Here is a 24,210-nt window from a genome sequence, read left to right on the forward strand (position 1 = left end):
AGTCGCAGGGCTCGAAAGTTAAACAGAATTTAAAATAACGCTTTATTCTTAAACAACTGACCGTTCCAGTTTCGTTGATTCTAACTTTAAGTTGCACAAACAAAAACTCCGTCGAATTGTGCTTCATCTTTGAGAACGTTGTCTTAATGGTCACCAATTCGTTTTCTTTTATTGGCTGATCGACTCTGCCAAAGAAAACTACAATTTTGAAAAGGTTTCGTATCGTTTTCTTCGTCACATTGGAAACCTTGAAATGAACGAATGACCACTCGCTTATCTTGCGGTGGCCACGGCGTACGGGTGGGAGGCAACTACCGAAGCTTTTCGTCATTCACATTCAAAATTAAATTTTACGATGGTACAATCGATGTGCTCTATACACTGTGGTGGCTCATGTTAAAGTGTTCTCGGTGGACTTCGCTGAAATCGCTCTGGGGGGGGGGGGTTGGCACTTTAAATATTAGAGGGTCGGCAAACTCCCGGCTGTCGTTTGTGCGCTGAAGTTTCTGGGCTCGAGATTGATGAAGCTGTGACCACCGAACGGATATCGCGATGCCGAGCCGGTCGCCGGAACATCCGTTGTGTTCCTGTTCTGTAAACGCAGTGCACAACCCAGTGCTGGACTTTGGGGAAAAAAAGACGACGGGAAAGTAATGCAGGATACCGTACGTTTTCCATCTATCACACCACGCGGAATCACGAATCTGTACAGGATCGGAACACCGTTTGAAGTACTGTACGTGTTTGGCGTTCAAATGACATGGAGATGACTGACTGACTGACTGCTACGGCTGATTCTAGAAAAGTGAAGCGTGTATAAAAATGGACACTACCCAAAACACGGGGCATATATTTACACCAGCACAGGGAGAAAAGGTTATACCATTGAAATAGCTGGAAAAAAGGAATTCAAGACCACATTTTCAAAGGTTGAACTTGGGAAAAATGGAGGTTCAAAACATCGCATATGAATAACAAAAGTGTAATTTAGAACCTTTGTTTAGTTTTCAACCTTTGAAAATGTTGCCTTTAAACACACCATGCTATATAAATTGATTTTGTTGTAGCGTGGGTATTTTTTTTTGCATTCAAAATGGCTTGTGTAACAGATCACCATATAGCCGTTGCCTGGCCCTAGGCTCATTTCATTCACTGGTGGAGAGGCCAACGCTGCTGGGATTTTGTTCAGATAGCATCAGACGCATTACCAGCAGCGCGCCGTCACAGCCTCTGTTACCATCGCCGGGATCCTGGCGTGACGGTTGGTAACTTCACGGCCCGGCCGCATGCTTCAAGCCAAGCCACCCATCGTGCGACAACGAATGGGAGCTGTAAATGTGGCCCACCACCACAATCGTAATCCCTGGCCCGTGTCTACCATCGTGGACCGAGTTGTCCCTTTGATTTTAAGTGCCGTTTCTCTGCTGTCTGCGGAAGGGACCCCCCCCCCCCCAGAACTGTAACGGTACCTACTCTTTGTTTTTTTCGGTAAAGTCACGTAGGTAAAAAATCAAATAAATGAAAACAACTCAATTAAATCACGACGTTTCGGAGGCAACACAAGCATCCGTCTTCAGGTGGAACCGTTACAACCAAAATCACTGTAATACAGAAAATCACTATCATACACTTAATACAGTGGTTTTGGTTGTAACGGTTCTCGCTGAAGACGGAAGCTTGTATTGCCTCCGAAACGTCGTGATTTAATTCAGTTGTTTTCATTGATTTTATTTCATATTTTACCTACGCGACTTTACCGAAAAAAACAAAGAGTATGAATCTTTGCAGTCACGAAAGCTTCAAATCTGTAACGGTACCCTTAACTTTTTTTGCACAGTAATACGTCAGTAATAATACTGTTTCATCATTGTCATCATCGTTAATCTGACCGTACTATAGAACTATAAATGTGATTACGAAACCCCTACCTTTTAGCACAGTAATCAAAAGTGTTACTATTGCAGTAATCTCGTTGTTGGAATGAAGGTTTTCAGCATTTTGTACTTTGACGTTGATTGTTTTCCCACCGCTACCGTTCATTGTATGTGTGTTATTTCTCACAAATAACTGGAATTGGAATGTTGGAAATATTTCTGAAAAATCACTGCTTCGACATTCACAAGGTTAAAAAGCTGTATAGGATACTCAAAAACAGCAGCAGACACGTATACACTGGTACTGGAAGCCACTTGTGTTGCAATTAAAACTATCAATTTAATTAGAGAACAGTCTTTTCGTCTGATTCTTGTAAGAAAGTATGACAGTTGGCCGGGTGTTTTTTTTTTCTCTCTCTCAAAATCAGCATCATCTCTGTATTTTCTAGGGTGCGTTTGTTGTTGGTCGGGGCTTTGAAGGACACATGTGAACATTTTCTGCCAAACGTCAATCTGGAGTGCAGGATGCTTGCAGGGCCAGCGAGCAAATCTTGGGTTTCTGGTGTGAAGCTTTGCGCGGGATGTTCTTGTGAGGGAGAGAGAGAGGGGGGGGGGAGTTAAAACTTGTTGTCGTCGTTTTTGTTTTTTTGTTCGTTTGGCAATTGCACACTGGGGTTCACCGTCTCTACCGTTTGTGGATATCCTCGTGACGGAGGACCTTGTAGATGATCCAGTAGAAGATGTTGAAGATGAGGAAGGCGAGGGGAAAGGCAGCACGCGAGATGGTGTCTATGCGCTTAGCACGATCCACAAACTTCTTCTTGATGGCATCCTGAGTGGGCGCCGGTGCAGGGGCCGCGTTGGTTGCGTTCACCCCCTTCACTGACACGCTGTCTTTGGCTTGCAGACACTGCCCCATGCCGTACATGTTGAAGCCCCTCTCGCGGCCATCCTCGTCCTGGGAATGAAAACGTTTTGCAGGTTTATCGTCGCTCGAAAACATTGACGCTGCCGTAACGCTTTTTGTTTCAATTATGAGGCCGTTCTGATCCAGCGGTAGCGTCAAAGCCAAAGCGTTTACCCGCACGATCGTTCCTTACCATCACATTTGGAGCATGTTTTGTTTGCACAAGAGGACCGTGAATATTCCCAGAGAGGAGAATATTAAAATTAAATGCACGGACACTCACCGCATATGACATTGTTTGCTTGGGGCTTAAACTAATCCTAACGTTTGGTCGGCGGGTGTGACTTTTAAATTAACTTAAAGCCCTTTGATTGCCTTTCACTTTCTTACAACATGAAAGCATTTCTCCCGGACGAAGCAGTCGACCCACGTGTTTCACTATTAAAAGCGAGTGTGATCTAGAAACAACTTTTTTTGTTTAGATCTTATCGAATTCGGCGGCTCAAGCTTGAGGTTAAGGAGAAACACTCTACGGGAGAGAAATGTGTCCATAGAATGCCAGATGTCAATAAAAAAAACCTGTTTAAATAAATTCATCATTGCAATATTTTCAAGCAGTTTTGAGTTAATGGCTTAAATCAAAGACCCTCTTTGCATCTGCCAGCTGATCGCAACTCAGAGAAATGGACAATGGTGCAAGTCTCTTTGAACAATGCATGACAATGAATTTCATTAGAGATATAACACCCGAGGATGTGTTATTACTCAGCCGTTGTTACCACTTTTAAACACTGATGCCAAACCACGTACGAGGTACGTATCAGGCCTGGCAGAGAGTGGCAGAAGACAATGTGCGAAAACAAAAGGGGCTTGCGAATTGACAATATAAATCATCATCATCATCAGCCACAACTCGTGCCTTCTACGTAACAACATTTTCACATTGAACGCGAGACTAATCGTAAACAATTAAGCCCCAAGTTCGAGGCAGTCTCAATTACACTCCTTCCCTTGTACCCGCCGCATGCACACACAGGGCACATCCCCCCCACTCCCTGCAGAATATCCCGCCCACGTCGCATGCACACAGCGAGTCGGCGTGGCGCATTCGCACGGCTCAGGGGCGGTGCGGGGAACGCCACACACCGCGCGAGCCAACGGGGGATAAATGCGGAGGGAAGAGCATTCTGTGTCCGGCGTTTGCCAAGAGGCGTTCGACGAAGAGGCGTGACGTGGGCCACCGCAACGCGAATGACTGCCTGGGTCAACGGGACGCTGACAAGGTTCAGTTGTGCAGGAGGAGGAGAACGAGGATGTGGTAGCGGTAAGGAAACAGGGGGTAAACACGGACATCTGTGTCACGGCATCGCATGCAGGCGTCAGGTTAATGGCTTTCCAGCAAACTGTTCTGTGGCAGAGCGCCCGACTCACAACTAGACCGACGTAGGTTCAACTCGCTGTCGGGGATCGGCTTATCCCGTCAATACTTTGACGCTGGATACATCGTGTACCATTCTCTACGGGATAGACCATTCTCCGCCATGGGAAATGTGTGTTTTCCACCAAAGGCTCAGGACGACTAAACAGAGATGAGCACCACCCAACATGTTGAGTATGGGGACATTGCGATTTGTAAATCTGTAAATACGATGCAAATTAATATAATTTCAAATCGCAGCCCTTTGTCAATCCACTGCTGGATGAAAGCCTCCCCCATGTTGTGTCGATCATGGGGGTTGTTTGACCATGCTTCACCGTGATGGTCAGTGGAAATTTATGAAGTGGTATTTTAGATGTCGCTCGCCACTGATGTTAGCCATGGCCAGGAAATACATTCATGGGTCACGAGGTTGATACAGCCGCGTGCTAACCGCTGCACCAGCGCACCGCCCAGACACGTCGCGGGATAATTTCAACAAAAAGAGCAGACGTGTTGTTGGGATAAACATTCACAAAAAAAAAATAAGGGACAGAAAAGATAGTTTCATTCTTGCACAGGGAACCGGCGTGACCTTTGCAATAATGAAACGGGCAACAGTTTAAACAAACATGGGGGCGTTTTTGAAACGCCACTATTCATCCGTCCACGTATAACCAATTAAACCGCGCGAGAGAGAGAGAGAAAAAAAATCAAGCTCGGAAGGCACCTTTTTCACCCGTGTGCCCGACTGGTAGATTTGAACCGAAGTCCCATAAGAGGGATCGCTTCTCCTTAAGCCGTTGACTCGACGGACGGCTTCTAAGCCCTCATTCTGAACAAGCAGTCCCTGCTCGGGCTGATTGGCCACCCGGCCGGTCGTTGCGGGAGTCCGTTGTGTGCGTGGCGTGTCGGGGCGGGGAGGAGAGGGCATGAATGTTAAAGAGATGGCAAGCACACACACACACGCGCGCGCGCACAGAAACGTCACAAAGACAACGATCCCCGCCCCGTATAGCCTTAACAGATTGTTGGGGCAAGTGCTGTTAGCGAGCACCTATTAAGGCCGGCACGGCACACGAGGGGGTGGGTGGCCAGCACCACGCTCGGCCACCTTTGTCTTCTCAGCCCTGATGTGTACACATTGCACCATATACTCTCGTCTAAGGCTGAGTCGACCCAGGGGAGGCCCAGGACCAGTTCAAATATTCGTCACTCGTGTTGACCGTGAGCGGATATTGAACCGGCGCGCAAACCCGCTCCCCGCGCAGGAGGCACACACACAAACACACACAGGACACACACAGGACACACACACAAACACGCAAAGGACGCACACACACAAAAACGCACAGGACGCACACACAAACATGCACAGGACGCACGCACGGACGCACGCACAGAGACAGCACAGACAACAGTCGTTCGCGAAATCGCATCACCTTACACTGGGAGCAGACGGAGGGTGGCTAGGGCTCTTTGCGAACCTTTTTGGAATCGTGCTCAGCACAATTTTCTTTTTTGTTTATGTAAAGCAGGAATGAGCCCGATGACAAGTGAACGCGTCCAAATGTTACAATTGTATTTTCTTCCGTGATGGCAATTAATTATTTTGATCGCCGAAATACTGCTGTGTTCTATCGGGTGTTTTAAAATAAGCAGGAAAAACAGCCGATAATTATCCAAATAATTACCATTTTAAATGAGGTTAGGTCAATCTTAGAAAATAATTAACGTAATAATTATCGTAATAATTTACAAATGTCCCACGTGATAAGGTAACGGGGTGGCGTATTTAAACACAGCATCTTCGAATCAAACGTAGTGAGTCAAATTCTTAGGTTTTTTCGGTAAAGTCGCATAGGTAAAACATTAAAATTAATAAAAGTAAAATAAAATAAAAATCACGACGTTTCGGAGGCAACACAAGCTTCCGTCTTCAGGTGGAACCGTCACAGCCACGACAGCTCCGAAACGTCGTGATTTTTATTTTATTTTACTTTTATTAATTTTAATGTTTTACCTACGTGACTTTACCGAAAAAACCTAAGAATATGAATCCTTGCAGTCACGAAAGCTTCAAATCTAGAAGTAGTGAGTCAAGCATGACTGGCACTGATATGCATGAAGATGACTGAGGAGGTCATCAGTGACAACACGAATGTGGTGTTGTGTTTCCAAATATCCATAGAGAGAGAGCAGTGTCCACACACACACCGCCGACCGTCACGTTATTCCGCTCCCCCGTGTCAGACACACAACTCCACTCCCCTCTGCTCACAAATCACTGCAGATGAGAGTCACAGCCAAGGGGATAAAGTATCACGCGGGGGTGTGTGGGGGGGGGGCGACTGGGGGAGCCCTCTTAGCTCCACCGCCCCCACAAACGCCTGCAAATGGACAGCAGCAACCACGCTGCCTGATGACGCTGATCGGGATCGCGGCGTTTGTCGATTTTCTCTTTTTATTTTCTCCACCCACCTGATTCCTCTGCCGGCGGCGGCGGATGCGAAGCAGCTCCTTGTGCTGGCGCGACACGAAATTGACGGCGGCGTACTCGAGCAGAGCGGCGAACACGAACAGGAGGCACACGGCCATCCAGATGTCAATGGCCTTCACGTAGGAGACCTGCGGAGGAAGAGGCGCGAGGGGGGGGGGGCATCGTCGAGCGGGGCGTTGTCATTTGTCGCGGCGGTACCGGTCGCTGTGGCACGTGGCTGTTGGCGTGCAGCGCTATGTGCCTAACCGCGTGCGAACGTAACCGGGGCGGGTGCGGATACCTGATGCACAAAAGGGATTTTTTTTAACTCTCTCCCTCCGTTGTGAAACTGCGGTCATCCACGACAGAGCGTACAACATGTCTTACGCAATGCCCGATCCACGAATACGAAGGAGACATCACAGCGATACACTCCGCTGCTCCTGACACACGGTCATCCGGCTTGACCACCTGAATGTGAAATTGCAGCTGTTGCTGTGTGTGTATGCAATTGTAATTGGAGGTCCTCCAATATGGGGGCCTGTGATCGGTGCCACAGGGCACAATGGAGCTACAGGCTGAGACTTACGCGGTGCGTAAACTTTCATAGTTTGCAGATCAGAAGATGCTGCAGGATTTAACGCGCACCCCAACGACACACGTGTGTCCAGTGTCAATACAATTACGCACATCTGGTCGCGGATTGTAAGACACGTGCCGAACTTTTGCTTTAAAACGGTGGAAATAGGTGCATCATATCATCTGAGGAATACAGTAACTTGCAATCAAAAGCAAAATTGCTGTAGAACTTCACGCACCTTAACCAAACCCTGTCGTTTATTTTCTTCCGCGCCATTACAATTTGCAATCTGATGCAGAGTTTTACAGAGGAGCTTCAGCGCCTGAGTGGGATTGAATCTACGTCTGCGATTGGAGCACAATTTGCGTTTGATTATGGGTTTTAGGGCCACTAATTTACTCTCACATTCATACGGGAATATTCATAGGAGCGCAACTAAATCCGCACATCGTTGCATAAAACACTTCTCTGCCTTACTCTTAGATACACAGTGTTCAAAACAAGCTCCTAATCGTTCACATTGACCTCAACACGAGAAAAGTCGGTGCTTGATAAAATCGAATTCGGTATTTTAATGTACTCAATAGAGTGCGGTCTTGTCACCTTACTCGAAGTACACGTCAATTAGTTGACAACAATAAAACACACTCGTCAACAACACTCGCATTTCAAGAAAAAACATCTATTTGATCGGCGACGTTTCAGGCAACGGCCCTTCCTCATAGCACACAAACAGAGGGCAGAGAAATAGAGTGGATGATAATACGTTTAACACGTCGGCTTTCGCGACCAATATTATTCATAATTAAGGTTTTTGGGCTAGATCGCGTAAGTATAAATGTGTCGTCACCCTCCACCACCCGGCACAGCCAGTAAGGTTTGTCACGTAAACAACGCGCCAATTAGTTACTCCTTCAGCACACCGGTGTGTTAGAGAGTAAATCCACAACATTTATAAATTGAGTTGTACGACGTTTCGCTGGTAAATACATCTAGCATCGTCAGGCGATTTACCAGAATATTTTGGTGGGCCTGGTGAGAAATACATTTGAAAGATGTTTTATGGTGACCAGTATATAAATAGGCATATGAATAGATACCGAATGGTAGCTTTTAAGCATCAGACAAATCGTTCAATTACCACAAAAATTTAGTAACTAAGAGTATTAACAGTGTTTGGTCATAGTTTTTTTTGTTAGTTGTGCTTATGCAACACTGCTAATGCAACATCACCACGTAATGTCACCTCATTGTTTAAAATGTCAAAGAATCATCATCAGCCATGATCGATCCACTGTTGGATGAATGCCATCATGATATCTCGCGACCTATCACCTACACGAGTACAATTGCATTGGTTTATCTCATCGGAGGACATCTTTTTAAATCCTTTAAATTAAGTTCACTTGCTTGCTTGCTTGCTTACGACCGTGCATATCTTTCGGTCCTTTTTTTACCCACTTCCCGTGATCCAATCGAGCTGACATTTTGCACACAGACTCGTTGTGCGTGACAATTTATTTTCGTGAAAAAAAAATCCAAAATTTTCCACTTTATAGGAAAAAAAAATTTCATATCTAATTTAAAATACCAATGTTATAAAAATGAAACTCTTACTCAAGAAAAACAGAAATGAATAATAAAATAAAACCGATACCACGCATATAAAGGATTTATACGGGTTAATTTTTTTTTATTTTAAGCCATAAATAAAAAATAAACATATTCCTTCGTCGGTTTGGCGAGGCCACAGAGAGGCACGCGGTGTTAGCTGATGGACTATTCATCCCCGCACACAATAGGTAGTCGGGGCGGTGATAGCCAACAGCAATTATGGGCCAGCTGCCTGTCTCGCCAACCCAGCTACTTGTTCTAAGACCGAGTTAATCCAATTGTAGCTGATAATTACTGAGACAAGCAGACGTTGGCAGTGCCTGATCAGCCAGGGTTGCTTAAACAAACCCTGATGAACTTCCAATTTTATAAGCAAGGACCATTTTTTTTACGACATGAGTCCAAGTTCACAACACTCATTAGCACCGTTGAGGAAAATATCTAATGTTTGTGTATGTATTTATACGTAAACAAAATAAGGACACAATTTCTTCTTCACATGTCCATTGGCATAAACAATATACATTTCTTAAACAACCCATCAGCCAGACGGCCTTCTAGAAGTGTCGAACTGTCACCCATATCATAGCAAAAGGCTACTTGGATATGAGACCGACAGTTCACCAGAATTGTTTCAGGCAAGTCTGTTGCTCTCGGTACGATTCTAGTTGGTGAAGAAACTGCTTCAGAGTTAACTTGTCTTGAGGACGATGCTGCTGATACCATGCCCTCCCAGAAGGCTGTGCGACTGATGTTAGAAATATTTCAATGTGGTATTGGACATGTGTGGGAGACATTGCTTATTTATGTTATTTTTATTCTCCGCAATGTTGTTAATTGATTACAGTATTTGCGTAAGTGGAGATACTTCACAAGTATATCAGCCATGGATGAAGGCGTCCCAAAGCCATTGCCATATCATGGTTTTGCAAAGCAAAAATCGATCCGTCTAGCACCTGCACAGGAGCTGAGTTCATCGCTCCATCGCCACGGTGACGGTACTCTCAGATTTGTCTCCTCCTATGGCTGCCACTGTCGTTCGTTTCGGCCACCAGCCAAGATCCCTTCTCGTGCAATGCCCTACCCAACGTGATGTATCTAACCTGCATATGATCTCTAATCCATCCACTCTCTTCGCCTTGTCTCTCGTTGTCAACCCAAGCATGATTCTCAGCATGCTCAACAAGTTTACTGTGGACATTGCACGCCACCGGTATTGTACAACTCGGAATGAAAACTGATTGATGGATTCTAGTGCATTATCAAATCGCGAAAGCACCTTGACACGATCACAAACGCACACAGAGGAGATACAACAACACAAAAACAAGGATCACAGGGGTTTTCTTTCTTCTTCCGTGCAGGCTGCTGAGACGAGTGCTGTTACCGAACAGCAAGTTGGTAAAGCTGGTACAGCACACACCAGCAATAACGTTGGCAGCAATCACAGACACCCGGCAAATTTTGAGTTCCTCTCTCCGTTATTAAAATCGAACACGTTATTATTTCAGGCCGAGTTTCCCCGAAGGGAGGTGCCATCGTCACCGAGCCAAAACTCGTGCAGCTGCGCGCACGGCGGCGGCAAGCGTGTCGAGCAAAACACGCGGCGGCATCCGTCGCCTTAAGCACTTCCCTCTAGAGGGAACAACAAGTAAATGGATATAATAGGCGACGTTTCGGGCGACGGGCCCTCGTTCTCACTTTAGGCAGGGAGGCGCGGGAGCCCGAGCTCTGCGTCGTCATGGTGAGCACGGTGGTGATGCCCAGCGCCACGCGCGCCGGCGCCGCGTCCATGTTGATCCAGAATGAGACCCAGGAGAGGATGACGATCAGCAGGCTGGGGATGTACATCTGGATGAGGTAGTAGCCCATTTGTCGCTCCAGGTGAAACTTAACCTCGATGCACGTGAACTTGCCTGGTGGCGAGCAGAGTGGGGCGGGGGGGGAGGGGAGGTTCCGTTCGTTCAACCGTAGCGAGCGATAAGCCTAACTACTTAGCGCGGGTGGCAATTAAGATTAGAATTTAAAGCTCTATTTGTTACGGGTTATCCGATTTGCGGATTAACTTTGTGCCGTTTAAAAGCGGCTCCTCACTTGTCGAGGGTCCGTGACGTCACAACTTTACATCGATAAACAACGGGCACGTGGATGTTCTCTCGTCACCATCCGTTCCGTGTGGGTAGACGAAATGGATCGTTTTTCGTTGCCAAATTTTCCTAGGTTTTGTAATTGTCTGTGGTGTTGTTGTTGTTGTTTCTGGTGCCCAACCCTCCCACCTGCCAATTACCCCGAAGTATTGAGAGTTGACTGCGCGCTGAGATCGTATTAAATGTTAGGTTCACCCTTGCGCATCGTGAGCCTAAATAGTCGATATTTGGCATGTTATGTATGTTGAACTTCTTTCGCGCCGTACGTAGCCAAACGCATCACCTCAATTCAATTAGCAACACATCGCTTGAGCCTCATACATCGTTAAAAAAATTAATTCTACTCGAAAAAGCAAAGAAATATGTTTTTGTTGAAATAGAATCGTGACTTTTTTCTTACGTAACTCAGGTTAATCCTTACATTTTTTTACGATGATACATTCACAGAATTGGGTTTAATAAACATCTCCCGTGACGAAGGAAAGTACACGTACGCTAATTCGTATCAGATTAATATTCAAGATTACACTGTTAATGCCAACTGTTACGTGTTTGAACAATGCATGGTGTTCTAATGAGAGTGGTTTTAATTAGATTCTGTACAGTTTAACAGGTGAGTCAAGAGGGGTCTACTCAAGGCTGATTAAAATACAAGACAATATTAATTCTCCATTTACTCTTACAATATCACTGCATATCTATATTTTATTATGTTTATGTAGGAAAAATAAATGATGATAATAAAACTGTCAAATGCTTTAATGACATAAATGTATTTTTCATCGGCTTCATAGTTTCCACACACATATATATATGGAATGGCTCAATAGCTATTCAATTATAAATGCAATGCTCATGCTAAAGTCTATTGGCATTTTTCATATTGGGCAACGCACCCTCGGAATGTGAATGGTACGTAAAAAGAATGAATTTAATAAAATATTAATTCAAAAAAATAACCTCCGTGGCTCCGTGCCCTTTGTAAAGGCACCATCAACATTGTTAGATTATTGCACGCATCTTAATGCGTTGTGAACGGACGCCTTCATTTTTGGAAAAGGTCACGTTACAAACCCCCCCCGCCCCCTGGAACAGCACACAGCGACGAACGAGATATGGCCATCCGTATAAATATCTAAGCATGTGCCTCGCATCATCTGATCACGCGCACGACATTGTTTTGCCCTTACACCCGTCATTATCCTTGTTATTTGTCCCTGGAATACCTTGCACAGGAGAGATCTATTGTTATCGTGATTAACACATTCCTGCGGAGGGAGCTGGTAGGAACGTTTGGTTGCTCGGTCAATGGCCAGGGTCAACGGCGGCGTGGTGTATTCCGCAAATATGCCCGACTGTGAGGGCGGGCACAAGCCGGCGTGAGTAGGTTAAACGTTGAGTTTTATAAGGGCACCACGGAGTGACCAGCCCCTCCCCACCCAGCCCCACCCCTCCCACCCCCCACTCAGCCCCACCCTCCCCACCCAGCCCCTCCCCACCCTCCCCTCTCCACCAAGCCCCACCCCTCCCATTTTTGGATGCACGACGGACGAACACAATAATCTCTTGTGGAACCAGGTGGTTCCTACCAGTATCATTCTTCAATGGGTCTACAGTTGCTCACATTGAGTTTACAAGCAACGCGTGCATGTTGCGACCTTCTTGTCAATGCGCTCGATGGATGTAGGCCTTCCCACGCAGTGCGTGTTGTGGGTGTTATTGGGCCATCCTTTGCCAACTCGAGTCATGAAGTATATACGTGTGCGGGGGGGGGGGGGTATATAAGTAGAGTACAACAATTGATGTCGCTGCTGTTCTTGCAGCAGTCGATAGCAGCTGTTATGCATGGCGGTCGCTCATCCAAGCACTAACGGCAATCGGGCACATTCTGGGTGATTTGGTTATAGGGGGCCGGCCATAAATGACGTCACGCGCCTAGGGGGGGTCAGATATTTGTGACGATGTGTGACGAGGGGGGGGGGGTTTGAGAAATGTGACGTCACAACAAAATGCGCAACTTTAAATAAATATAGACAACACGTTCTAATTAAATAATTAAATAGACGTTTTAATGAATGTTTTCTCCAACAACATCAGAGTGAAGCGCCACATTAAATACGCACTACAATAACAATAGTTTAAAGCGATTTGAGGCATGTTAAAAAAAAAAAATTAGGGGGGGGGGGGTAGAGCTTTGTGACGTCATATTGAGGGAGGGTCTGACTTTTTGTGACGCCGTGTGATGAGGGGGGGGGGCAAAAATGACGCGTGACGTCATTTATGGACGGCCCCCAGGCTTATAACAACAATGGCTATTAATTTGCGAGCAGCAGTTCGGAAAGTGAGTTCTGCCTAACGCAGTGCAGGGCTGCAGTTGTGAGTGCACGTGACATCAGGACACGCACGCACACACGGAGAATGTTTGTTAATGTATTCGATCAATTTATTTCTGGCCGTGTTTTTCAAATGTACAAATTTGAGGCATTGTCAAGACCCAGCGATGGTCCTCCTCTATTACCCGATGTCACAAACTCTTTGATATATAAAAAAACATAATTTATTACAGTCCTAAAGCATTATTATCATAATAGCGGTGGCATTTCAAGACTCTGTCTTCTCGACAGACATGTTCTTCACCTGAGGACGGCTGCTTGCGTTGTGGCCGGAACGTCGTGAGAATTATTTAATTATGTTTTATTTTTATTATTTTATTATTTCCATTCTACGTGACTTTACCGAAAGAACCAAGAAGAATAACCACCGTGTTAAGGCTGCAATCCCACCCGATCCATCGAACGCTTCGCCGATGCAGACAAACAAACGAAACAGTTACAGAGCGAGAGCAAAAGGCGGACGGATACCTGTGTTGTAGTGCTTTGTGCAGTAGACGAGATCTTTTTCGTCTTTCAGCTGGAACTGGGGAAGCGTCAACCCTTCGGCGACCTGCACTGCCCCCTCTTGCTTCCACTCAAAAATGAGGTCATTCATTGTGTACCCAACTGTGGGGGTGAACACGGGCAGAATACAGATTTTTTTTACATGCGACACACATGGCATAGCGAAAACATTACCAACCCTCAGACGTCGCTTGTTCAGCCGAAATTGTGCAGGGGGGGGGGAGGGAAGCAGCGGTGTTTATTGTTATGTTTGTTGTTATGTTTGTTGTTATGTTTGTTGTTATAGTTGTTGTTATGTTGTTGTTATGTTGTTGTTATGGTTGTTGTTATGTTTGTTGTTATGGTTGTGACTCTTTGGTTTTTTCGGTAAAGTCGTGTAGGTAAAAAATACATTTAAAATGAAAACAACTCAATGAAATCATCAACTCTAGAGTTATGTTTGTAGTTATGGTTATGTTTTTTGTTATGTTTGTTGTTATAGTTTGTTATTGTTGTTGTTATGGTTTGTTATCGTTGTTATGTTTGTTATGGTTGTTGTTGTTGTTATGATTTGTTATGGTTGTTGTTATGTTGTTGTTATGGTTGTTGTTTTGGTTGTTGTTTGTTTCGCTTGCTTTGTCACCGCGATGCTTACAGCTTTCCAGCTGCATGGCGCACGTTTGGACGTCCATTGGAAAATTCTTCAGGTCCATCGGGCAAGACAGCGTTAGCGTCAGTCTGCAACGGTGGGTCGAAGTGGAAAAAAATCGACGCGGCCACGATTAGTGAGTGACACGACCGCCCGGCAGCACAAACGCACCCGTCTCGTGCTCATGTCGAGAGCGTTGAATCAACTTCAGTCATTGCCATCATCTTTTTTTTTACTTCATTTGTTTAAACGATTTCACCTCCGCTCGCACAAATCTCGCAGCGATGCTGTCACTGCTTCGCCTCGCATGCCACGGGGCTATTAGTTACTTTAATTTATCGCAGTCCCCATGGCGAGCGGCTTGTGCGGTGTGTCACCGAGCCACGCGTATTGTTATCCACACTTAAATTTCGAGAAGTAGTACACAAGAGTTTTCAGACTTCCCCACTAAGACTTCTCTGCAGAAAGATGCACAAATGGTGGAATCGCCTTCTTTGCGATGCCAGAAAAATGAAACGTGCGTAGTCGTTATTCCACCAATTAGTGTCACGTTCAGAGGAGCAATGATCTTCTCGTCTGGTTATAAGTGAATTATTTACATTGATTAAAAATGGAGGCCGTTCATCTCGGCATGGCATCACAGGTGTCTATCACAAAAAAAATAAACAAATGCCCAAACACAACAGTGATAGAATAATAATAAATTCCAGATATTCTAAATCCACCAATGAACGAAGGCTTATCAATGCCTTGTCAGTCACGTGTTTTGTTTCATCATTCTTCTCTGTGCGGGTTGGTGAAGGAGGGTGGGAACTGGCAGTAGCAGTTCGGATATCACTCGACACTGATGTTAGCCGTGACTTGAAATCAACTCGGGTGACCACTTTGGTAGTGCAGTGTGCTAACCACTGTGCCACCGGCTCCACCCTACAAATGTACATGTATCTATATATAACTTCTTTCACACCATACATATACAACTGTGTTAACTCAGTATGCATGTATGTTGAACTTATCTTGCATCGTACGTAGCCAACCGCGCTAATCAGAGGTGCGTAGGGGAAGGACAACAAACTAAACACACAAATCAGTTCTAAAGAATTGAGTTTTTAATCTAGATGATGATTTAAAAGTGCATATCTCCAGTGGCTTCCTAATATCGGAAGGAAGAGCGTTTCAAGACGGCCGCAGTAGCGCGTCTGTACCTAGCAACTAGAATTAAGCAAAAGCTACGTGGGTGAATAAGTAAGCGTTTGACACTTGGAGGGTTAAACCGGCCGTGTCGTTACAACGGGCAAACTTGCCTTATGCTGTAAAGGACGTTCCCGTCCTTAAATATGCGCAACAGCTTATTGTCAGTGGTGACCTCGTGAAAGTTTGCCCCCTTCTCGTTGGCAAAAAACAGATCGGGCTTCCAGATGGAGTCGAGCATGGAGGGGTCGAGGTCCAGGGAGTCGTCGGGGTACTCGCTGTACGCAAGCCGAGGGTCGTTCCACTGCTGTCGCAGGAAAATGTTGACCCGGTAATCCTTGCGCGCAGAAGGGGAACACCGAGAGACCGAGTGTGAGAATTCATTACGGCCCTGCGTGCAACACCTGCATGGCGTATATGTGCTAATGTCGCCGTGCACATTCTAGGGGCTGTTAAATATCGGTGAGGGTGATGGGGAAGCAGTGGGAGGTCTACAATTAAGGGCCACCTCTGTGTTACGGGGACGCTTTGCAATTGTCTAGTTCCGGCAGTAAAATGAATCTGAATGTGCCCATTACCATCCAATCTCTGAAGCTAAGCTGTGATGAGCCTGGTGAATACTCGGATGGGTGTTCACCAGGGCATGTCAGGTGTTGTAGGCATGGATCTGCAAGGTGGCCAATAAATGGCAGTGCTGAGTGGTGTGCACGGATTTTCTTCAGGTTCTCTGAATTCCTGCCACGTGAAGCCAACACAATGATTAGCGGAATCAGCCAAATATCCCAATTTAGCACGAACATTCTTAAACAAAACAAAATCAAATCTGGGCACTTCAGTGTGAGGCTTGCCTGGGCAAATACTTGGCCTTGTTGCTATTGTCAAGTGCCCGAGGCCTGCAGCCGCATTTTCAATACAAATTCAAAGCCATTATCTGCCCAGATGGCTGATGGCTCATTGCCTTGTTGACACTCTGTGTGTGCACGTCTGCAGTTGCTACCAAATACAAATTGCATTTAAAATTCACTCTGCGCTGCAATACAATAAATAAACAATGGTATTGTGACGTCTCAGAATAAAGCACGTGTTGCTCCTCCCCCCTCGCCCCCCCCCCCCCCCTCTAATTTTAATTAAGTGGCAAATATTGACTGACAGAAGGAAAGCATGGCATTGTGTTGTGCCAAGTAATTTGCATGACGTTGCCTGTTTAACCCACCGCCGATTTGATTCTTCTTGCGAGACAGATATTTCAGAAACGGTTCAAGACTCGCTATTGAACAGACCGTGACATGATTGCGAGCCTTACCACGACCGTCTAGCCAAAACCAATACACGAGCATCTGATGCCTTCTCCATGATTCATTAATCGGTCAAATATATTAAAGCCCCAATGATGTCGAGACGGATGAAATGAAAGATGTAAGTGTTCACTGCCTTTGATTGTCATGTGGCAGGGAGGTTATGGGAAAATGCTTGAAATACATTTAAACACAAAGCCAAAGCAAAGGGTTGGGGAATAGCAAATTATATAGAGGGTATCCTTAATGAAGATATCATTCATTATTAAATAATTATAATGATCAGTTTCAACTTCACAATGCAAATGTTTGCAATGTACTTAAATTGTTTTAATACAAAATCTCGAATTATCGTCAGCAGCTATATATGATATCCTCCTGATTATAAGACGCACTGGTAACCACCCCTGATGACCTTCAGATCGGCCCGTGACGTATGGCCCCCAACAATACACGAATGTGAAAACACCCTCCCACCCCCCTACCCATCATCATCGTGTGGTTTCAAATGTGTGGCGGCTCTCTCACACCGATGTCGTCTTATTTGTCGGGAGTGGCTCCCCTCTGATAATTAGCGAAGAACACTGTTACATCACGAGGTGTGATGGCTGCACCGCATGGCGTTAGAATGACAAGCAAGCAAAGCACAATCCCTCTCCATTGAGAAACATCTTTAAATTTTCATGAATCTGGATGGGAAGAATTATTTCTTGTTGCCCGCAAATGACATCGAGCTTCCACCATTGGATAATTAAAATAAACTTATTTTTTATTTATGTGAGGCATTGAATCATTTTGGAACCAGGTAATTGCTGATGATTTGCAATTAAAATGTCATCAATGTCATAAGTCAAACAAATGCCAATTAATTGCGTTTGCAGTGTCATAAGTGATTATAACAAAACATGTAATATTCTTTGGTTCTTTCGGTAAAGTCACGTAGATAGAAAAATAATAATACAATTAATGTGAGTTAAAAAAAACACTAATGTCGACTGTAGCCTGATTCTTAACCTCGGTGAGTGTACTGGCAGTCTATGATGTAGACGCTCACCAGCTTAAAACCAGGCTACAGTCTCCATTATAGACTGCCAGTACACTCACCAGCTTAATAACCAGGCTACAGTCTCCATTATAGACTGCCAGTACACTCACCAGCTTAATAACCAGGCTACAGTCTCCATTATAGACTGCCAGTACACTCACCAGCTTAATAACCAGGCTACAGTCTCCATTATTGACTGCCAATACGCTCACCAGCTTAATAACGAGGCTACAGTCTACATTATAGACTGCCAGTAAACTTACCCAGCTTATTAACCATTGCTACACTCTACATAATAGACTGTCAGTACACTCACCAAACCTAATAACCAGGCTACAGTCTACATTATAGACTACCAGTACACTCACTCCGATTAAGAACCAGGCTACAGTCTGCATTAGTGGTTTAAAAAAATAAATTATTCACTTAAATGTTATTATTATTTTTCTATCTACGTGACATTACCGAAAGAACCAAAGAATATGAATTCCTGCAGTCACGCAAGTTTAAAGTTAAACTTAAAACATGTTATATTTAATTTGCGAATGCAATATGCTATAACCCATACTCCACACAGGCCTTCCAAGACCATTTGTATATATAATTACGATGATTTCCTTGCATGCGAAGGTCAAAAGCAGGGCAGGCAAACGTGATGGTGAGTCAGTTATGTAAATTATCACAAGTATCAGGGCTCTTGAAAAAAAAATGTTTTCATGCGTGGCTAAAAAAACAAATCATAGGGACGACATTCGAAAAGATTTTCAGATTTTGACGATGGGTAAATTAATGTGTAAAACGATGGTTTCAATGTTCGCGTCACTCACCATTGTAGTCTCTGCTATTGAGCCAAAACTGTTGATAAATATGTTGCAGGTAACATTGACTGGATAACCTGCAATTGAAACAATAGGCACAGGATTGTCATTGTTAATGCACGTCTCAGACACACGGAGGCCATCAGGAAAAGGCATTCGGGTTCGGCGAAGACTGCTCCCTGGAAAATTCACAAATCCACTCGTCTCTGCTCATCTGCACGATACTTTGCATCCTGTCTGCCGACACGGCAGAGCTTTGTATTCCTTGCGCAAATGCCTCGCCGACTGGTCTCCGTCAAAGCTTTTTCCATTTTCACGCGACAAGCCTGAACTTACCATGGCAGTTTCAGTGATGGATCCAAAAACTGTTGATGAAAAAAAAAATCGCAAGTGACACTTACAGGGTTTCCTGCGAAGTGCAATAAGAAGACAAAATGAGGCAGGTGCCAATGCCGTTGCAAAACTCGTGCTTGAACACGAGCTTGCGTTCGTCCATTTGATTGTAGAAATAAAGAAAAAAAATCCAGCATGTATGAATTCAAATTTAATGCAACTGCGTCTGTTGCTGTTGAATATCCTGTGGTTGGAATTAATTGAAAATCACACCGTGAAAACTAAAGGGAAATACACGGCACCTGATTTTGTTTGAAGGCTTGCGATTGTCACAGACAATTGCTTTAAAAAAAACACTTTGGTGCAATTCCGTCGCAGTTTTAACAGCCGTGCTGTTGTCGGCATGGCGAGGGCAGATATCTAGAACGGAAATTTTTCGAGTTGTTATGATTTCCAAATAAATCGCAGATAGATTGGCGCCGCAGACATGGCTTGCAACCCAATGGTAGGTTTCCCCAATCTGTTGCTGGAATTAGCCAAACATTTATTTAAAATTTCGGCAAAAAGGAACTTTGTCGGACTGACCAAGTTCCAGAAATCTGTCTGTATCTGTCCCTTCATGAAATATGGGCGTTCTTTATCAGCTCTAGCGTTTTGAATAAATACCCGTTTGCATTTATGCAGGAGGAAGAGAGAGGGCAGTGGGTTCAGGAGTAAAGATAGCATATCCAAGTTGTTCATTGCTGAAGGAATTTAACTATGCTAAACAATGTTTTTTGTTATTTTACCAGATAAGGCCCACTGAGCTGTATCGCTCTTTTTCAGAAGCGAACCTGGTGATCACAAATAATAATATCAACTCAACGAAGTGGCTTATCACGTGGAAATGTATAAGCAGTCAAATACTCTAAACGCGTGTTGATTATAAATGTGGAGGGGAAAACCGAAGGACCCGGAGAAACATCCCTTGCCACCAAGGTGCCCGATTTGAAGGTTAATTAAAAACATATATATATAAATTTGAATTATATTAACAAGGCAACTGTGAACCATTTCTTTAAAAATTCAGTCGCTAATAAAACACCTATTTTAAAATGTAGCAACTTTGGAAATCCTTTGAAGTTGTAATCTAAATAATTAAATAACATAATAGTAGCATATAATTTACAGCCTTTTGTCAATCCGCTGCTAGATGAAGGCCATCCCTTCTTGTATCGGTCAAATCGGATTTTCTGACCGTATTTCACCACACAGTGCAGGTTGCCGAACGGGAAAGGATCAGTGGCGCAGCGGTTGGCACACTGCTCTACGAACCTGGACACCTGAGTTCAATTCCCAGTCACGACTAACACCAGTGGCAGGTGATATCCGATGCGGTCTTGGCTTCCTCCGCACTCATCGATCGAGTGGCGTGAGATGATGTATACAATTGAATACATCCAAACAAGGAGGGAAATGAACAAACGACCGTATGAATTATTTTAAAGAATTGGACGCGCAAAGCAGAAAGGGAAGGCATTCCGTGTAACAAAAACGAGGAAACACATTGAGTCAGGAGCGTACACAGGGTGGGATGTCCACGAGCAGACTCCGATTAAACGCTTTGTGTCTCACCGCGTGGAATGAAATGTACCGTTCTTCACGGCGGTCAGCGTCTGGCCATGGATGAACATGCAGCGGACACTCTGGATGGCAGACACGTGGAACACTCGGCACGGAAATGGGCGCTATAATGAGAAAGGGGACAGCACAGAACGGCATTGTGAACCTGTGAAATCAGTGGCAGGCAAAGTACGCAGGCACACTTCCGATTCCCACTGTCCGAAGCGCGTATTCCATGTTGACTTGAACGAGACAGAATAGTCTAAAACACCACCACCACAACCTTCTCTATTAAGGAAATAAGGAACACAAGTCATGTATATGGATGGATTATGTGTGTTTGCAAATCGTAATTTTTACGTGATTTGTGTCCCCGAGATTTTGTCAAATCCTTGATTTTTTTAAAGCCAGTTTTCTCACTGGTAGGTCCCTAATGTGAACACAACTTTAAACTAACGTTTGTATCACACTGGATCATCGTTACAATAGTTATCATGACCTCACTTTAGCGATAGGCAGATAGACAGACAAGCCTAATGCATTATTGCGGTTGGAAAGCATAAAACATATTTACGTTGAGAACTGTGGAAAATGTTAAAACTGACTGAAATGTTCTAAACTTTTCTTGACAAAAAATGATGACTAAAGAATAGGCTTTACCCTTTCCGGGAATAATACAAGTGTTCAGACGTTCAAATACCAATTAGACACCTATTATAATTATTAACCACACACACTTGTGGTAAAAAAAAACATGCGTACTAAAGTGCTTTGAAAATAGGTCACATACGTATAAAAATAACGACGTTTCGATCGCAACACAAGCAACCATGATCAGGTGTGAAACGTCAGCAGTCCTCCTGCTGTGTTTGTTTCACACCTGATGACGGTTGCTTGTGTTGCGATCGAAACGTCGTGATCTATTATTATTTTTATACCCACGTGACTTTACCGAAAGAACCAAAGAGTATGGATTCCTGCAGTCACGAAAGCTTCAAATAAAGATTGCTTTGATCGTGTACATTTGGGACTTCTAAGAACATCATCTTGATAACACAATAGATAAGCAGCCAATATATCTCCGCAATATATCTATCCACCTAAAAAATGCAAGCATTCTTTATGCAACCCATCAGCGCCACACTCCCCCCTGCTGGGAATGAAAAATTTCAGGAACATCAATTCAGTGCGAGCAAAACTCTGGACCGGTTTCGACATAGAATGTCTACATCAGCAGAGTCGGGCTTGCCTTGAATCATTGTCGGTAAACTGACAGACGCTAAAAGACCCCCCCCCCCCCTTTCTCCCTCCCTCCATCTCCCCCCCTCCATCTCCCCCCCTCTCAGCCAGCCGCGCTACGCACGAACCCAGCTCGATGGACAGGGATTCGCGTGACGTCATCACGCAGATGTGCACGATGACGTCACCGCCGCGCACGTACGTTCTGACAGCGCGCCAGCCAGTCGGGCAGGAATACAGGCAGGAATTCGTCCAGCAAACGTGTTTTTGTTTACACTAAAAACACACGTCTTTTTTATTTTACCAGGTAAGGCACACTGAACTACGTAGCTATTATTTTTTTCAGAAGCGACCTGGCCACAAATGATAACCCAACGAAGTGGCTTATGGTGTGGAAATGTATAGCAACCAAATGCTCTAAACGCATGCTTATAAATACGGAGGAAAAACCCGGAGAACCTGGAGAAAAATCCACGCGACCACGGGGAGAACATGCAAACTCCAAATATACATGCGTCAGGATCGGGATCGAACCCACGACCTCTGGCATACCAGACGAGGTAGTCAATATATCGCCACCACGACATCCCCTAATATGATAAAGGATAACTCAATACGCTCATTAGCATGTGAGTGGAGAATATAAATAACAAAAGCAGACAATATATATCTGGGTAGTAACAACAACCTGATCAGAGTAAGGGTGCTTTTCTGTTCTAGATGTGAAGCTTTCGTGACTGCAAGGATTCATATTCTTAGGTTTTTTCGGTAAAGTCACGTAGGTAAAACATTTTTCTTTTATTAATTTTAATGTTTTACCTACGTGACTTGACCGAAAAAACCTAAGAATATGTGCTTTTCTGTGTTTTCTCTCTCTCTCTCTCTGGTTGTTGATGTTTGAGGAACGCCTTTGTTTTAAAATGCAATGCAAGGCAGAGCAAACACGGCCAGCATTATTAGTCTGCCGCATGTCACAGTCGGCTTGAACCTCTCGTAGTTTTGTGTTTGAAGATAAATCCTCAAATCCACTGAAGGCTATTTATACTGACACTGACACCTGTTAACCACAAGTTTGACAAAGGCATAATTTTAACAGTGTTGACTCATTCTCTGCCACGTTTAAAATTAAAAGCAACTAATTTACATTTAAATAATAAGCAACCCTTCAGCCCCCCACTATTTGGCTCGCAATGCAACCAATTACTAAACTTCAGCAGAATCTTTCGATTTAAAGCTTTCGTGACTGCAGGGATTCATCTTCTTGGTTCTTTCGGTAAAGTCACGTAGAATGGAAATAACAGACATGTTCTCCACCTGAGGACGGCTGCTTGCGTTGTGGCCGAAACGTCGTGAGAATTATTTAATTATGTTTTATTTTTATTATTTTATTATTCCAGCAGAATCGTTTAGAATTACTGATCTGTCTTACATCTGTGGGCGCAAGAGCATCAGACAACCAATAATTGAGTAATACTTCCCGATAGATGTTAGTCAGTTTAACACGTAGGCTTTTCTGACCAAGATTATCCAAAACAGAGGTGTTTTGGGTAAGATCGCATGAATATAAATGTGTCGTTAAACCCACCACCACCCGACACAGCTCTGCCTGTCGCCTGATGAGGCAGGTTGTAATTACTGGCGAAACCTCGAACTCGAATTGTTAATCAGACTCTGTCTTCTCGACAGACCTGTTCTCCACCTGAGGACGGCTGCTTGCGTTGTGGCCGAAACGTTGTGAGAATTATTTTATTATGTTTTATTTTTATTATTTTATTATTTCCATTCTACGTGACTTTACCGAAAGAACCAAGAAGATGAATCCCTGCAGTCACGAAAGCTTTAAATCGAACTCGAATAGTTAATGTTGTGGGTTTACTCTCCAACTCACCGGTGTGCTGAACTAGTGACGAATTGGCGACGTTTTGTTCACGTGACAAATCTTACTGATTGACTGTTTCGGATGGTGGCAGGTTTAACGACACATTTATATTTACGCGATCTAACCCCAAAAAACCTCTATTATGGATAGTAATTCCCTGTTTGCTAATATGATAAATTGTTATTATCTTTGCACAAACAAGTACAGATGAAGGCAAAATTAATGTTTACGCTTCGAACACAAGATCACAACAGTGCACGTGTAA

At 44.3% G+C, this 24,210-nt stretch overlaps 1 protein-coding gene across 5 annotated transcripts in view; it reads right to left on the reverse strand.

Moving 5' to 3' along the window:
• Positions 1 to 2,231: 2,231 nt before the first annotated feature.
• LOC144937653 (glycine receptor subunit alpha-2-like) overlaps positions 2,232 to 24,210 on the reverse strand; it is a 40,276-nt gene continuing 18,297 nt past the window's right edge. Inside the window, exons 1-9 of one of the 5 annotated variants that reach the window (XM_078865037.1) lie at positions 20,840 to 20,848; positions 18,902 to 18,969; positions 15,848 to 16,071; positions 14,550 to 14,632; positions 13,880 to 14,017; positions 10,573 to 10,787; positions 6,680 to 6,826; positions 4,929 to 5,057; positions 2,232 to 2,832 (exon numbers count right to left, since the gene is read on the reverse strand). In XM_078865037.1, coding sequence (XP_078721163.1) covers positions 2,560 to 2,832; positions 4,929 to 5,057; positions 6,680 to 6,826; positions 10,573 to 10,787; positions 13,880 to 14,017; positions 14,550 to 14,632; positions 15,848 to 16,071; positions 18,902 to 18,904 — 1,212 coding nt within the window. In that variant the 5' untranslated portion in view covers positions 18,905 to 18,969; positions 20,840 to 20,848 and the 3' untranslated portion in view covers positions 2,232 to 2,559. Of the gene's footprint in view, positions 2,833 to 4,928; positions 5,058 to 6,679; positions 6,827 to 10,572; positions 10,788 to 13,879; positions 14,018 to 14,549; positions 14,633 to 15,847; positions 16,072 to 18,901; positions 18,970 to 19,228; positions 19,247 to 20,539; positions 20,559 to 20,839; positions 20,849 to 24,210 lie in introns of those variants that run through there. The other 4 variants (XM_078865038.1, XM_078865039.1, XM_078865035.1 and 1 more) reach the window with 4 other exon arrangements.

The sequence above is a fragment of the Lampetra fluviatilis genome, chromosome 19 (genome assembly GCF_964198595.1).
Source record: "Lampetra fluviatilis chromosome 19, kcLamFluv1.1, whole genome shotgun sequence".
NCBI lineage: Eukaryota > Metazoa > Chordata > Hyperoartia > Petromyzontiformes > Petromyzontidae > Lampetra > Lampetra fluviatilis.